General features: G+C 47.9%; 1 protein-coding gene across 3 annotated transcripts; it reads left to right on the forward strand.

The window, feature by feature from the left end:
• The first annotated feature begins 8,241 nt into the window (after positions 1–8,241).
• Tp53inp2 (tumor protein p53 inducible nuclear protein 2) lies at positions 8,242–16,323 on the forward strand. Of its 3 annotated transcripts, none has more exons than XM_034494396.2 (4): positions 8,242–8,551; positions 11,686–11,860; positions 12,270–12,558; positions 12,965–16,323. In XM_034494396.2, exons 2-4 carry the CDS (start codon positions 11,737–11,739, stop codon positions 13,215–13,217), a joined length of 666 nt encoding a protein of 221 aa, XP_034350287.1. In that variant the 5' UTR covers positions 8,242–8,551; positions 11,686–11,736; the 3' UTR covers positions 13,218–16,323. The 3 variants fall into 3 exon arrangements, with proteins under 3 accessions (XP_034350287.1, XP_034350288.1, XP_076786172.1); XM_034494397.2 differs by lacking the exon at positions 8,242–8,551 and adding an exon at positions 8,596–9,463; XM_076930057.1 differs by lacking the exon at positions 8,242–8,551 and adding an exon at positions 9,492–9,664.
• Positions 16,324–16,563: the final 240 nt, after the last annotated feature.

The following is a 16,563-nucleotide window of genomic DNA, read 5'->3' on the forward strand; positions in this document are numbered from 1 at the left end:
ATCTAGATTTGCGGCAAGCATTAGAAAGGCCTTCCTTTTTCTTGCTGAGTAGGAGTCTGTTACACAAATACATCACAGTTCTGTTAGCTTTATGGGCTAGATATTGAGAGCATAAAGGTTGACTGAGTTTGAACTCAGGAGATGGTTGAGAGGCACACGCTGAAGGTTGAAATCCTGTCTCCCCTCACCCCTGCCTCACACTCTCTACCTGTAAACACTAGGAATCAGATGATTTCTAAATAATTTTCTCATGAGCTTTCAGTTTTTTAGGATTTTCATTTAAATACAGGTTCACAGGACGGAGCTACAGAGATGGTTCAGTGATTAAGAGGACTTTTTGCTCTTACAAAGACCCCCAGTCCTGTCTCCAGTAGCCACAAAGAGTTCACAACACTTACGTAAATCTTGTGAATTCCACAGGCACCAGGCACACACTTGGTGCACAGATATTCAAGCAAAACAACTCAAAGACATAAATAAAAATTAATAAAGTCTCGCAGGTTAAAGCCAGCCTCTATGAACTTAAAAATAGACTTACTTCCTCTAGTGGGAAAGGATGACACAATTCGGAGAACCAGACAAGCTGGCAGACAATAAGCAAGGTCCAGGATCGACCAGTCAATATTTGCACAGTATTCAGAATCTGCCTCCCTGGCTTCCCCCAGCCCCCAAAGCTCCTGGTGGTAGTTTCTTAGCTGGAATCAAGAGAATCAGACGAGGAAGGTCGTATGGGGTAGGAGAGGTTTCAATAGCCTCAGAAAGTAGACTATGGGAAAAGGCTCAAGCTGGGCTCCACTAGAAAGATGACTACAAACAAGGGGAGGGGATATGGTGAGACAGACCTAGACAACAGAATCAAGCCTCGAAAAGATACCGATGAATACTCCCTCAACCTAAACGTTATGACTCACACCTGTAATGCCAGCACTCAGAATGATTAGGCAGGAGGATTGCCATGAGTTCAAGGCCAGCCTCAAACTAGCACAAGCTAACAGGGACAGATGTGACACATACCTTTAATGCCTGCAAAGGCAGAGGCAGAGACAGAGGCAGGTGGATCTCTATGAGTTCAGGGCCAGCCTGGTCTACTTAGCAAGTTCCAGTACATCCAGGGCTACCTAACAGAGTCTATCTTAGAAACAAAGCAAAACAAGGGTTCTACACACGTCAGGCCCAGTACCCTCAATGCCACATTCAAGACCAGTGGTTGACAGAGGAAGGTGCCGAGAACAAACTAAATGTTTACCTGCAGGTGCAAATGAAAAGGCATTAATGTACCAACACTATGCCACAGTGAAATGCCTCAAAGCTGTTGAAGAACAGGGCGTTCTTTATGTAGCCCTGTATATATAATTAGGAACTGATCTCCAAGTTATATTATTAAACTTATTTACTTTTATTTTATGCAAATGGGTGTTTTACCTGCACATGTCTGTGGACCATATGTGTACCTGGTGCGCACAAAGGCCAGAAGAGGGTGTTGGATTTTCTGAAACTGGAGTTACAGCCACCATGTAGGTGCTAGGAATTGAACCCAAGTTCTCAAGAAGAGGATACAGTGCTTTTTAACCTCTCCAGCCCTGGTATTACTGAGAAGGAAAGGAAAGGAAAGGAAAGGAAAGGAAAGGAAAGGAAAGGAAAGGAAAGGAAAGGAAAGGAAAGGAAAGGAAAGGAAAAAAGGAAAGGAAAGGAAAGGAGAAAGAGAGAAGAAAAATAAAAAGAAATGAAAACTCAAGGCAGACCTGGTGTGGTGGCACTGGACTGTAATCCTAGCTACTCAGAAAACTGAAAAGTCTTGAAAGTTCAAGAGCAACCAAGACAACTTACAAACCCTGTCTTTAAAAATGAAACAAAACACAACAACAACAACAACAACAACAAAAACTTCACGGGGCTGGAAAGACTCTTGGCTCTTGGATCAGCAGCCAAGAGCCCATTCTGTTCTTTCAGAAGATCTGAGTTCGGTTCTCACCACCCAAAACAGGTGGTTTACAACTGCCTATATTCAGCCTATTCCAGCTCCAAGGAATCCAACAGACCCCCACGGATACCAGGCATGCGTGTGGCATAAGTAAACAGACACACATACAAATACAAGTGAACCTTAAAAAGAAACATCAGAATGTATGTATAGTACATTAACACGTTTTAAAGGGGGAGATCATTTTATTTTTTCTTTCTTTTTTTTTTTTCTTTCTTTTTTTTTTTTTTTTTTGAGAGAGGGTTTCTTTATGTTGTTCTGGCTGTTCTGGAACTCCCTCTGTAGACCAGGCTGGCCTCAGACTCAGAGATCCATCAGCCTCTGCCTTCGAGAGTTGGGATTAAAGTGTGCATGTTTGCGTATGCAGAGGATGCTCTGCCAGGTCACACAAAAGGCTGGTAAGGGCGGTTTCCTCTGACGAGTGGGAGTATACTGTAAAATTCTGGCGGCAGAGGTGGGGAAGAATCCTGTCCCTTTTGTTCTTTGAGATTTTGAATCACGTGGTAGCCTATTTATTTATTTAGAGGCAAGTGTCTCATAAAGCACAGGCTGGGCTCAAATATACTATGTGGCCGAGGATGACCTTAAATTACAGATCCTTCCGCCAGATCCATCTCCCAAATGCTGGAAATATAGGCGTATGCCACTACAGGGGCCTCAAAACCCTTTCCTGTTCAACCTAGAGATGTCTGAATGTAAAGATAATACTCACCCTGCCCCCATACAGTTTGTTGCCTAATACTAAATTTCTCCCACCTTCTAAGCATTAGCTTTTGGGGGTTGGGAGACAGGTTCTTGTGTAACCCACAATGCAAACATTCTACCACTGTACTACATTCCAAACCCAATGTGGTAAGGGAGAGTCAGCCTAGGCTAGAGAGAGACCCTGTGTTAAAGGAAAAAAGAGTGTAGGCTGCGGTGGTGGTGGCAGAGCCTTTAATCTCAGTTCTTGGGAAGCCGAGGCAGATAAATCTCTTGAGTTGGAGGACAGCCTGGTTTACAGAGTGAGTTCCAAGATGGCCAGGGCCACACAGAAAAACCCTATTTTCAGAAAACCAAAAAAAAAGGGAGAGGGTATGATGATGGCTCAGTGGGCGTGGTGGTTTGACTGAACATAGGACCCACAGGCTCATATATTTGAATACTTGGTCCCCAGTTGGTAGAACTGTTTGGGAAGGATTAGGAGGTGTGGCCTTGTCAGAGTAGGTACACTACTGGGAGTGGGCTTTATGGTTTCAAAAGCCAATGTTTCTTTCAGTTAGTTCTTTCTGCCTGGTGGAAAGATGTGAGCTCTCAGCTTCTGCTCCAGCACCATGCCTGCCTTCCTGCTGCCATACTCCCCGACACAATGGTCATGGACCCTAACTCTCTGAAACCCTTCCACCTGTAAGTTGTCTTGGTCATGGTGCTTTATCACAGCAATAGATAAAAAGGTGCTTTTCACACTCAGGTCTGGCTGGCAATCCTGAATTCAATCTCTAAAACCCCTTTAAAATTGGAAGGACAGAACCAATCCTACAACTCTATCTCTGAGCCCCCCACTTTATTGTGGCATACATGTTCCCCCCCCAAAATAAATAGAAACACACTAATGTTCTAGGTCTCTTCCTAAAGTAGAAGCAGTTACTGCTCAGAGCTTACACGGATAAGGGCCTGAGTGACTGCATTTAGAAATATCTTTCCTTCCTTTCAGTTTTAGTTTCTTCAAGAGTAAAATAGAAAGAATATATTATTTGCCAGGTTTGTGGTATAGGCCTCAGCAAACTGAGATTGGTAAACTGAGGCCAGAGGATTGTGCACTGAAGTCATGCCTAGGCTAGGAGTAAGTCCAAGGCCAACCTGGGCAGCTTTGGAAGATGCTGAAAAAGAGAAAAGGAAAAGGCAGGACATGGCTCAGTGATTAAGTGCCTACCTCGCAAGCAGGAAGCCCTGGGTTCAATTCCCCATATTGCCAAAAATAAATGAAAAGTCTACTCTTGAGGATTTCCTCGCTGTGTCTCAGTGACTAGGGTTAAAGAGAGATAGGGGATGACCAGCATGTTCTCATCACAGATGGGCTCAGACCTGCTGTTCACATCTAAGGTCCCATGAGGGACATGCCCAGTCTGACACATCTCAGCCCTTGAGAGGCCCCAATCCAGTTCAGAGTCCTCAGGGCATGTTAAGTGCAAACCCAAGGCCTATATGTGAACACAAGGGTGGCCTCTTGACCTCCAGTCCTAGTGCCCATAAAATTGGGCAGGTGCTCCTACTCAGAAATGAGCAGGAATGAGTTAGGTTAGACCAACATGGGCAGCTGCTAGTCCCAAGGGTGTGAATTCATCACACTTGTGTATATTTGTTCACAAATATCTTTATATACACTCATGTATTGTCTGATTGAATATGAAATTTCAGGGAAGGCTCCTAGCATAACATAACTTTTTTTTTGAGATTTTACAAGTATAGGTGTTTTGTCTGCATGTATGTCTGCATGTATGTCTGCATACCTGATGCCAATGGAAGTCAGGAGGGGGCATCATATACCCTGAAGCTGGAGTTACAAATGGTTATGAGTTGTTGAGTGGGTGCTGGGAGTCAAACTTGGGTCCTCTGAAGGAGGGACAAGTGCTTTTAACCAATGAGCCATTTCTTCAGCTCCCTCCCCGCCCCCCTTTTTAAAAAGAATTATTTATTTTATATATGTGAATACACTATCGCTGTCTTCAGACACACCAGAAGAGGGCCTTGGATCCTATTGTAGACAGTTGTGAGCTACCATGTAGTTGCAGGGAATTGAACTCAGGACCTCTGGAAGAGCAGTCAGTGTTCTTAACCACTGAGCTACCTCTCCAGCCCCCTCTTCAGCTCCTTTTTATTTACATGTTTATTTTGGCAGTACTAGGCATTAAAGCTAGGGCATCATGCATTGGGGCTTCTGCTCTACCACTAAAACCCAAGCCTCAGCCTCCTTTCGATAGTTGCCAGATCTAGGCTAGAGTTCCAAGTAGACTGGAATTTGGCTTAGCAGTTTGAACATTGGGTACAGCCAATATTGGGAACAGAATCCAGGTCAATTAGGGTACCAGAGGGTATGCCAAGAACCCTATTTTCTAGATTTTGGGAACCAGAACGTTGTGCTTCTACCAAGATAGAGGGTCCACAGAGAGACTCCTATGTTAGACACTGTCTGTGGGTTTCAGACTACAATGACTAAGCCTTTGATTAAAATCCCCTATATGTCAAATATGACATATAGCCTGATTGGGAAAATACATGGACAAAGACCCTATCCTTGGGATGTCAATCATTCACTTGCTAAGATACACATGTATATAGGCATCAATACTTGCTTGTTATCTTAAACAATATCTTAAGATTTATTTTTATGTATATGGATGTTTTACCTGCATGTATGTCTGTTTACCACATTGACAATGCCTGAGAAGGTCAAAATAGGGTGTCGAATCCCCTGGAGCTGGAGTTACAGACAGTTGTTAGCTGTTATTTGGGTGCTGGGAATCAAACCCTGGTCCTCTGGAAGAGCATCCAGTACTCTTAAATACTGAGTCATCTCTCCAGCCCTATTAATAGGAAAGATTGCTCAGTGGTTGAGTGCTTTTAGATTTTTAACAAATATTTTAAATGAGGTGTATTTTTAGTTATTTTTATGTGTATAGTTCATTTGCTTGCATGTATGCATGGATGTGCACACACATGCATGTCTGGTGTCCAGAGAGATCAGAAAAAAGTCGTCAGATTCCCTGGTTAAATGGTTGTAAGCTGCCATGTAGATGCTGGGAGTCAAACCTGGGTCCTCTGGAAGACTGGTCAGTGCTCTTAATTGATGAGCCAGCTAGATCTCCAGCCAGTTTTTAAAATTTTATTGAATGTGTTTGGGTAATTTGTCTGCATGTCTGTCTGCATACCAGAAGAGTATTGGATCCTATTTTGGACAGTTATGAGCCACCATGTGGGTGCTGGAAATTGAACTCAGGACTCCTGGAAGAGTAGCCTGTGCTCTTAACTGCTGAGCTTTCTCTCCAGCCCATCCAGTCAGATGTTTTTATTTTTAATTGGGTCTCTCTGAGTATGGTAGCACAAGTCTTTAATTCCAATGCTTGGGAGGCAGAGGCAGGTGGTTATATGTTGAGATCAGGCTAGCCTGATCTATATAGCAAGTTCCAGGCCAACTAGAGTTATATGGTGAAACTGTCTTAAACACATACACAAACACACACACACACACACACAGAGAGAGAGAGAGAGAGAGAGAGAGAGAGAGAGAGAGAGAGAGAGAGAGAGAGAAGCTCTGACTCTGACTCACAGTGTAGCCCAGGCTGTTCCCAGACACTGGGTAGGCAGGACTACAAGTGCAAGCAACACACTCAGCCACTTTCATTTATTGAAGAAACAAATGAGACTGTCTATCAAAGTCATCACTGACACATTGGGTAGGACAAGAGTGGCCTCCCCTGAGAAATCCTAGTCGAATTTTGAAGACAGGAAGGAATGTTAGAGAGGGCAGTGTAGAAAGAGGAGAGAGCTTAAACAAACTCGAGGTGAAGAGTTCTGAAAAGACAAAGGAGGTTTACTAGCACAGGGTACCCCAAGAAGAAAGGGGGAGAGCTGCTAGTGAGAACCCCTTTTGGGTTGTGAAGAGCCATCAATGTTGTTGGGATTATGGGACATTGTGAGAATGCAAGGTTTGAGAGCAAACAAGGGGCATGACAGCAGGGACACATCAGGAATTAGTTTGTCAGCAAGGAGGTCAAGGAAGGGTATGGGATTAGTGGGAAGTGGCTGTGCTAGGCAGAGGCTCAGGTTTGCACAAATGAGGGCACACTGGAAACCCCAGTGTAAGGAACACAGTGTTAATCGCCTCCCCTCAAGCCTCTGGGTATTATTTTCTGGCTGTCTCCTCTGCCTGGCAGGGTTCAGTCCTCTCTCATGGCTTTCTGACCAGGCTGGTCTTGAAATCACCAGAGCATGCTCTGAACTAGCTCCTGCTAGCTCTGATGGGCAACTCTCAGAGCCTCACCTCCCAACTCTGTTCTAGCCATGGAAATCCCCTAAGTATTTCACAGGCCATTGCAAGAGCTGTGGCCTGGAGCATGAAGTTGGCAGAATCTTGAGGATGATGGGTCTGGAAAACCCTGTCAGCTCTAGGTTTGAATATCTATGGCAGCATGACAGATAAACTAGGGCCCAGAATAGTAAGGACTTGAAACCACATGGTTGAGACACAGGACTGGAAGCCAGGTTTCCCCCATAGACTTTAGAATCCTGAAGTTCAGTCCCTCTGGTGTGGGGAGTGATCAGAGTCAAGGCTAGTATCTGTGAGTTAAACTCCTGGCTTTGCCATTGACTATTGCTTAATTACCTCGGGAAGTTACTTAGATTCTCCTGGACTGTTTCTTTAACTGTAAAAGAAGAATAATACCTACCTTTTCAGTTTATTGTGAGGCTAGGAAGCAGCACAATGCTTGGCATATGGTAAGTGTTCAATGTCAGCTGGCAGTCTGGAAGAAGCAATAGTAGGTGTCCCTTCTTTCCCTCCCCCTCTCTTGGAGTCTGGAGTCTCCTGTAGCTCAAGCTGCCTTTCAACTCTTGAACCTATTTCTGCCTACCTAGTGCTGAGAGTAAAGGCAGGTTACATGTAATCTCGGTATCTCCACATGTAAATCAGGACTAACAATCCCTGTCCTGTCTGTCACTCCTCTCTCTGTCCTGTTCCGGTAGCAACGTGGACTAAATAAGGTATGTAAACGTTCTAGGCTGAGCTGTCTCCAGGTCAATGTTTATTCAGCTTAGAGCAATTTCTTTCCAAGTCCTACGCTAGCCAGATTTCCCGTCAGCCCCACCAATTCCCTAACACTCGCAGGTGCTCCTTTGTAACCGCGGAAGGGGCAAGGTCCGCTCAAGACCACCGAAAAAAAGGAGAGCGGGGAAAATAGAAACATGTAGGGATAAGACACAGGAGGCAAGGACAATGTGGAGAAGTGGGGTAAAGGACAAGGAGGGGAGTAAAAAGGACTTACAGATGGAGCGCGGCGGGGGTGGGTGGGGTGGGTGTCCTGTACCTAAGATGCAGGCGAAGGGATGTGCGGAGCACTGGGGCAAGTGAGGGAGCAGGGATATGTGCGAAAAAAGAGGCGAGGTGGGATTCTTGAGGAAGAATTGGGGGGGTCGCTCTCAGTGTGAGGTCTGTGGGTGACTGGGGGCAGGGAATTCGGGCCGTCACCTCCACTCAGACAGAGGCACGGAGCGCAGCTCCTGGGCAGCAGCCACCCGCTGGCAAACCGCGGAGGGGCGGGGAAAGAGCATTCGGCGCCCGCGATTGGCCGCTGCTCCGACGGCCGCTGACGCGAGCGGGCGGGCCCCTTTGTGACGTCACAATCAGCTGTTGAAGCGTTCGGATTTGTGCCCTGAGCCCCGGCGCAGCGGCCGCAGCAGCTCCGGGCGTCGGTTCGCGAGCCCCGCCGTCTCTCGGCCGGTCCCCGGTATGCGGCTCCGGTTGTGAGCACCGGCGACCCGGGGACGCCCGGCCGCACAACTACCTCAGCGCAGCGGTTGCTGCAGCGGCCCCAGGTGAGTCCCGACCTCGGGGCTGGGGGCTCGGGGCACCTTCAGGACACGCCCTGCGCCCCCCTCTCCGGTTCTTTGTCTGTCTCCGCCGGCGGCAGCCGCAGCTGCGTTCTTGGCTCCCTATTGGTTGCCCCAAGCCTGTAGGCCATGACGTCGCTTTATTTGCATATGACATTGAGACGTCACCAAGGCCAGCCCCGCCTTCCAGGCTTGCTTGGGTGCTTGTCCTCTGGTGACCCGGTGGGCGCTATGTCGTGCCCGGCTGGCCGAGGGTTGAGAGACGCTGAAAGGCAAGCGGTACCCGAGGGGACTCAGCGGTTTCCCGGGCTAATCTAGGGACTGGGGTCGGGCCTCTCATCTGCTTTTTCCTTGCGACCTGAGGAAGGGTCGAACGGCAAAGCTCGATTTGAGAGGGCAGTAGGCAGATGAAGGAGGCTACAGACTCGAGGTCCTGGAGACAGCACCAGATGGTAGCAGATCCCCTCTGTCTTCAGGCTCCGCCCCCTAACATAATAACATCCTTCTAATCCCTGACATTTGTGCAGAGCCTGAGTTGATGTCATTTTCAGCCTACAAATATTGAGGGTCTTAAACCCCACTTCACGGAAGAGGAAACTGAGACTCAGAGAGACGTAGTTTACTAGCGACCTCAGCCAATTAGAATCACATTCAGTAAGTGACAGATTCCTTAGCTGAAGTACAAGCGACAAGCTATACATCTACATCTACCGAGGACTGTCTTGGGTACAGCACCACCCCAATTTGATGGGGGGTGTTTCAGTCTTCCTGATCCTCGACATTTTTCCAGGAGGTCTCTGAAGATTGGGTCCCTTACAAGGCCCTGACCTCCTCTGCCTTCTTTCTACCTCAGAACCCAATAAATTGCTGTCTCCCAGCTGTTTTGACCACAGAAAGGTGAGTCACTAGTTGCCTGCCTCCAGGTGTCTCCAGGGCAGATGTTGAGAGGGAGTTGGGAGTTCCCTCTGTTGGCCTTCCATCAGATCCCAAGCTGTCAGCTGGGAGAACCAGACCTTCCCTGGCACTAGTGATTGCAGAGCTTATGCTGTTTCCCCAGTCTGCTTCCAGGGTGACAGAAGGATGTTTCTTACTTTCCAAGTAAGTAGATCTGGAGTCCTTCCCAGGTTGGGGGTCACTCAAGAATGGCCTGGGCTAGGGTTGGCTTAGGCCTCAAGTGCTATTCTGGGCACAGCGGCTGTAGTATTAAGGGAATGGTTCTTCCTGGAGCAGAGCCAGGAATCTGAGAACCCGGAAGCCAGCAGGCTAGGAAAGAAAACCCAAGAGGCTCTCTTAGTGGTCAAAGGAGGGGGCAGTCATAGCTGGCTGGTTGCTACCATCTCTCCTGCTGTCACTAACTTTTGTGTGATCTCCACCAGGGAGCTTCTCACTCGACGTGGCAACAGTTGAAAAGGCTTGTCGAAGGGCCTGGCACACAGTGTGAACCCTGGGAAATTCATGCAAAAGTTTGAAGCCAGGATAGATATCTACATTGTTCAACGGATAGGCAGAGTGCTAGCTGGACCAGGGCATGTGTCTGATCTCCCTGTTTCCTGTGCATCATTATATTTTCGGATATTATCTGTTGAGGTTTTTCTGGTAATTTATAAAATATGTATTCTACATTGCCACACCAATAAATAAGCTATGGCTTTATTGGGTAAACTAATGTTCCCAATCTGATGTCTCCATTCCTAGAACAGGAGACTTCTTGTCTTAGTCCAGGGAAGGACTGTCTGAAGGCTTGGGTCTTGGTCTAACACTTGCACTTATCCTCAAGGGCTCCTTGGATCTGACAGCTTCCTTCTTCCACTATTACTGATGTGTTGTCTTGGCCAACTTTGGATGGCAACTTTGAACAAGAGTCTGGGGGGAAAGGGGGGTAGAGTCGTGGGGAGGACCTGTGGGCATAGGTATCCCTCATCTGAGGATTGCCCAACCTCATTGTAAGACTTTAGCAAGAACTGTGAGGTTTCTGTGAGCGAGCACCTTTCAAGCCACACTGTAACTATTCTTGATCTATGGGTTCAAAGACTGCTGCTTAGAAAATCTTGCTAAAATCCAAGATGTTTTTTTTCTCCCCTAGGAAAGTACACCTAGATGCAGCCCTATTTACCAAGTTAAAATGCCTAATCTAGACAGTAGTGGATTGCAGTGACTATGGATGCTACTACCTGGATTCAAATACTACCTGTCTTTTACTAGCTTTGAGACTTTGGGTAGCTGCTACCTTACCTCTCTGAGCCTTGTTTTATTTTTCTCTTTACCAGAAAAAAATTATTCTCCCTCCCACTTCTTTTCAGTCTCTTTGACAGGATCTCATGTAGCCAGGGGCTCTTTATTTATTTATTTATTTATTTGTTTGTTTGTTTGTTTATTTATTTTTTTTTAGGTATGGTCCCATGTATTCAGACTGGTCTTAAACTCACTATGTAGTCTAAGCAGGACTTGGACTCCTGATCCCCCTGCCTCTACCTTCTAAGTGCTAGGATGACAGACATGGGGTTATCATGTCTTTGAACTCTTGTCCTCTTGCCTCTCCACGCCAAGTACTAAGATTCCAGGTTTGCCCCTTCAGACACTGTGAGGACATAAGGTAAAACAGACGAAGTTACTCAGTATGGTGTCGTATGTTATGACACGGGAATGTTAATTATGATGGTGATAATAGTAAAGACAATTTTTCTCCTTAATGGAAAATTCCTATTTACTCTTCAAAGCCCCGGTTGGCTGTATCATCTTCCTCTAGAGACCTACCCTGGCAAAGCCTGGTCATATATAGCACTTCTTCCATATCCCCAAAGCACCCTATCATAACGCTAAGTTCATTAGCGTATTGAATGTTTACTGTGTGCTCAGGCGCTTTTCTAAACATGTCATTAAGTGTTTCGCTCATTTAACTCTTATTAGGGTATTACTGTTGTCACTTGACAGATGAGAAAACAAAGAGCCAACACTTTCCTAAGTGCATATAGGAACACCTACTGAATGCAGAAAAGGATACACACCAAGAGCTTCTCTATTCTCACCGCTCTGGCATCTAGGGGCCACAGCCCTGTCTCCAGCTACCAAGTGAAGGCTGACTTTAGTTTTTGTTTCCAATGCCTTTCTATGCTCCCCAGGTCTTTGAACTGCCATAGGGCGCCCCCTCGAGGTTGCTTCACCTGCTGACCATGTTCCAGCGTTTCACCAGCCTTTTCTTCAGCACCCCTGCTCCTCCTGAAGACTCCAACTGTCCAGGGGCCTTTGTCTCTGAGGAGGATGAAGTGGACGGCTGGCTCATCATTGACCTACAGGGTGAGGCTTGAGTCAGGAGCTAGCACTCTGATTCCCTACTCCATGAAGCACAGTAAGGGCAGGAGGCTTTGCAATGTGGAAGGGAAGAGGACTATTTGGAAGTTGGAGTCCCCATAGACCTACTGGGCAAAATAAAGTTGAAGCAATGAGCCCAGAGGTGAGATAACACAGACCCTTCTCTTGAAAGCTCTGTCTTCTGGCATTTGTTGGGACATACACCTGGGACCCCTAGGGCAGCGGGCTAAGGATCCTGGCCTTCAAGGTGCTCTCTGGGCACGATGGATAGAGATGCAGGTCTGACTAACGATGCCCTTTTTCTCCCCATCCCCTGTGTCTGGTATGTGTGTGTGTGTGTCCCGCCCTGCTGCTCCCTCTCCTCTGCATGGCTTCCGATTCCCACACCCTATAGACAGCTATACAGCTCCTCCCGACCCTGGGGCCTCTCCTGCTCCAGCAGGCCGCCCTCCACCCGCGCCCTCCTTGATGGACGAGAGCTGGTTTGTTACCCCTCCCGCCTGTTTTACTGCAGAGGGGCCAGGCCTTGGGCCTGCCCGCCTCCAGAGCAGTCCCCTGGAGGACCTCCTCATTGAGCATCCCAGCATGTCCGTTTATGTCACCGGCAGCACCATAGTGCTGGAGTCTGGGCCACCTTCCCCACACCCTGAAGCTGCCTTGCCTGATCAGGACCTCAGCGATGGGTGAGTAGGTTGAGGGTGGAGACTGGAGGCTAGAGGGTCTAGGAGACCAGCAGGGGCGTGTCCTTGGGATAAAGGGTGGGTTGTCACTAAAGCTCACAGATGAAAAAGGCGTGGTCTTGTAGCTAAGGTAGGGCTTGGGAGAATCCTGGCTCAGGATTGGGAGGGACCAGCCTGAACTGCCCAACGGAATCAGAGTAGGGCTCTGATTGGGCGGGGGAGGGGGGGTTAGAGCCTTTTCCCTGTTCTGTCTAGTTGCCTGTCCCAGGTGCTTAAACACATCTCTGTGATTAAGGGAAAAGTTTGTACCCCTCAGGACATCATGTGGTCTGCCCCCGCAGAGAGAGGGTGTGGGATGCCAACCCCCCACCTCTTCCCCCTCTGACAGAGTTGTACTCTGTCCCTGCAGAGAGCTGGCGCCTGCCCGCCGGGAGCCCAGGGCCCTGCACCACGCAGCTGCTCCTATGCCGGCTCGAGCTGTGCTGCTGGAGAAGGCTGGCCAGGTGCGGAGGCTGCAGAGAGCCCGACAGCGGGCTGAGCGCCACACATTGAGTGCTAAAGTGTTGCAACGGCAGAATCGCGCCCGGGAGAGCCGTTCGCGCCGGCCCAAGCACCAGGGCAGCTTCATTTACCAGCCGTGCCAGCGCCAGTTCAACTACTGAGCGCCCCTGCTGCACCTCGAATCCCTTCGCAGTCTCCTGGTCCCATCTGCCTCCTCTGCAGCAGCCAGTGTGCTGCTCAAGGGGTGTTCAGGGTCTGCCCGCCTCCATCTGGATACCACAGCCTCCCTCCTTCCTAAGTTTTGAGGTGGGATGATGGTCCTCTACTTCCCTGTTTCTGATCTAACTCACTTATTAACCTCTCTCATCCTGGGTCACCCCCTCCTCTTTCTCAGTGTCGGATTCTCCACCCTCACACTCCCCACACCTAATCTCCCGTGCTTTTTTTTTTTTTTTTCCAGACCCCTAATCTTGTCTCTTGCCCCTTTACTTTCCCCTTCCTAGTCCACCCAATTTCTAAGCGCCTCTACCATTCTGACCTGGCACATTCTCCGCTTTTCAGCTCCTACTTTCCAAGACTTACTCTTCTGTTTGGATCGCTCCCACTCCTGTTCCTTTTTTTTTTCATTCCTAGCAATTCCCTCCCAATCCTGCAGGCACAACCTGCCAGGCCTGGGCCATTGTCCTTACCCCGTAGTAAGGGATCAGGCACGGGTTTTGATTTCAGTCTTCCCCCCCCCCCCAACCTCACCCACCCTTCCTCTCCCTGGGGGCTGGGCTCCTTATTGCTGCTTAGGCCTAGAAAGTTTAAGTATGTGGAAGAGGAGAGTGAGTTGTAAGTTAGATAAGGTGAAGGGATTGGAGGGAAACAGGTAGCCTATTGGGAGACGCAGACAGGGATGGATAGGTTGAGAAGCAGAAGGGAGCAGGGCATCTTGAGAGCTGGCATTGTGCTTGGTCAGAGGAGCTAAGCCCTGGTCTTAGGCCTGAGCCTGGAGTCTGCCCCAATTCCTTTTCCTATAATCCTGCCTACCAGGTTTTCCCTTGAAATCTGTCCCTCTTCAGGAGTAACCCCTACCCACCCCAACCCTTGTGAGTCTGGAGTCCGAAGGGCTTGTACCTTGTCATGCCACCCCAGGAGTAGAAGCTGGGTAAGGCCCCAACATCCTGGCCATCTCTGTTCATATGCCCAAGGTGCTAGAATTAGCTTAGGAGAGAAGCAGGCCAGAGGGTTTCCAGGCAGGGAAAAGGATACACACCCCTAGGCAAGAATGCAGAGGCTCACGTGATGCTAAGGACAACTATGGGGTAAAGCCATCCCCAGACTGACAGCTCTGCCTTCATCTTGCCTCTGGCCTTATATTTCATACTTTGTTCAATATGGCTGGATAATAAACACTCCTGGGTAGAGGAGGCCAGGAGCCTCACTGTCCCAATTCTCAAATTTTTCTTACCAAGATTCAGGGCCTTCAAGAGTCTTCTTAATGTTCTCCCACAGGGCCTTTTCTTTCTGAGTGCCCTATGATTCCTCTTCCCTTTCTAGTTAAGTATCTGGAGTAAGGAATTCTTGGGTAGGGCACAGGGATGGGGTAGCCAGCTTCTCCCTTCTTGTGGTGGGGCTCAGACACCAGCAACAGCCTCTTGGGATGCCCCAAGTTGTTTCCAGTTCTTTCTAGGTGTCCTTTCTTTAAAGTGTGTGCTCTTCCTTAAAACCTTTAGGTCTCCTGTTCCGTACTAACACAGGTCTTCCCTGTCACTCCAGCCCCAGGCTTCAGGCCTCAGAGTCAAGCTGGGGTTGGAGAAAACTGCATTCCTATGAGGGTAAAAGTAGCTGCCCTCTCTGATCCTTTCTTACTAGGCTTCATGTGGGATGGGAGAAGGTGTCCCCAGGATGGGGACAGAGGAAGCCCTGCTAGGGTCTCCTAGCCCAATAAGCCAGATGGGAACCAGAAGCAGATCAAAATCCTACACTAGCTTATTAGGGCCCTATTAGTTGATAACCTTGTTCCCATCCCAAGTTCTTCAATTTCAACCCAGTACACTTACTCTTCCCACTGTCCTAAGGGTCACTTCCTAGCCAGCTTAGGATCTTCAGCACTTTTAAGAGCTGAAGCTCCCTCTTGCCCTTCTTGTCTATTCCTCACTGCCAGTTGGGGCCTAGGCTCAGTCCTGGGCAAACGCCCATGATCCTGCTGCTGTGGGAAGTTTGGCTCAAATTTCAAAAGGCCTCGCTCCTGACCTGATTTCTCGAAGCTCCAGTAGTTCTAGACCCCTCCAATCTCTCATCTGGTTGCAAGGCTTATTTTTCGTTTGTACTTTCCTGTAGATTCTGTAGCATTTGAGTGTGGCAATATTTTCGTTGTGTATAGATTTCTAAGAACCAACACTACTCAGTCTCCTGCTAGTCTGACTCCTGAAGCATCAGACCTTGTCATACTGTATTGACTGTGTATGTGCCTTTCACCTTGAGCATGCTTCAGGATTTTTTTTTCTTAAACCACAGAACTTGAATACACAAGGGAACCAGAATTCACAAAGTCCTATGCAACCCTAGACAGGAGGAGGTTAGAGAGTCTGTCTTGATTGGTGGTTTCAGAGACCCTAGAGAAATTTGTACCAGTTTGTATTAATGTCAGTACTACCAGCACTTTGCCAAAACTAAGGATGTCAGAGGGACCTATTTCTAGAGTGAGTCCCAATTACATCAAAGGGCAACTTGTAGCTTTCTCCGATAAGTCTGAGTGGTTCTCTTGAGCTGGTGTCACTTTCTAACCTTTGCCAGTCTAGCCCAGCAGGGCACCGTGTGTGTGTGAGTGCGTGCAGTTGGTGCTGTTTTGGAGTATGCCTGCTCCCCAGCCCGGACCCCTCTCATCAACGTGCTGTGACCTATAATGTCTTAGGTGCAACAAGGACCCTACCAGAGCTCCTGGGTGGCTCTCAAGATCCACGTAGCTTTGTGTGTGGGAACTGAACACAGACAAACCACAGCCTGCTTCTAATACCTTCTTTCCCTACCACCTAGTTCCAAATGGATCCAACAAGTTGAGTGCATCTCTGTTGGGTGTTTGGTGTTGAGACTGGCTGAAGTGAAAACTCTTTGACTGACCATGTTGTGATGTGTCGACAGACTCAAGGACACAACCACCTCGACCTGGTCATGTGGCATGCCTGTGTATGCGTGTAACAGGATTCTGAATGTTAGGTTGTAATGCTATTCCTGTATGGGAGAAAAAATAATATAAACAAATAAAAATCTATTTAAAGCACATTAAGCTTTCTGCCTCAGCTGAGCTAAAGTATGAAGAACACTATAATTTCAAGTATAGTCAAGGCAGAGGATATTATTATTAGGCTAGTCTTCACTCTCCTTTGTCATACAAGAAAGGAAGAGGACAAATAGTTCACTAGAAAAAGACAATATAGGGTCTGACTCATAAAATATTTTTAGAGGATCCTTATAAGACACATATATGAAGCCACCTGGATACAGAGATGAGAATGAAAGCAC

The sequence above is a fragment of the Arvicanthis niloticus genome, chromosome 2 (assembly GCF_011762505.2).
Source record: "Arvicanthis niloticus isolate mArvNil1 chromosome 2, mArvNil1.pat.X, whole genome shotgun sequence".
Classification (NCBI taxonomy): Eukaryota; Metazoa; Chordata; class Mammalia; order Rodentia; family Muridae; genus Arvicanthis; species Arvicanthis niloticus.

Bases quoted from the DNA above. Each gene is read 5' to 3' on its own strand.
- Tp53inp2 (XM_034494396.2), top strand. From the start codon at position 11,737: ATGTTCCAGCGTTTCACCAGCCTTTTCTTCAGCACCCCTGCTCCTCCT. The intron at 11,861-12,269 runs GTGAGGCTTGAG...CACACCCTATAG, and splicing joins GCTCATCATTGACCTACAGG to ACAGCTATACAGCTCCTCCC. The intron at 12,559-12,964 runs GTGAGTAGGTTG...CTGTCCCTGCAG, and splicing joins GATCAGGACCTCAGCGATGG to AGAGCTGGCGCCTGCCCGCC.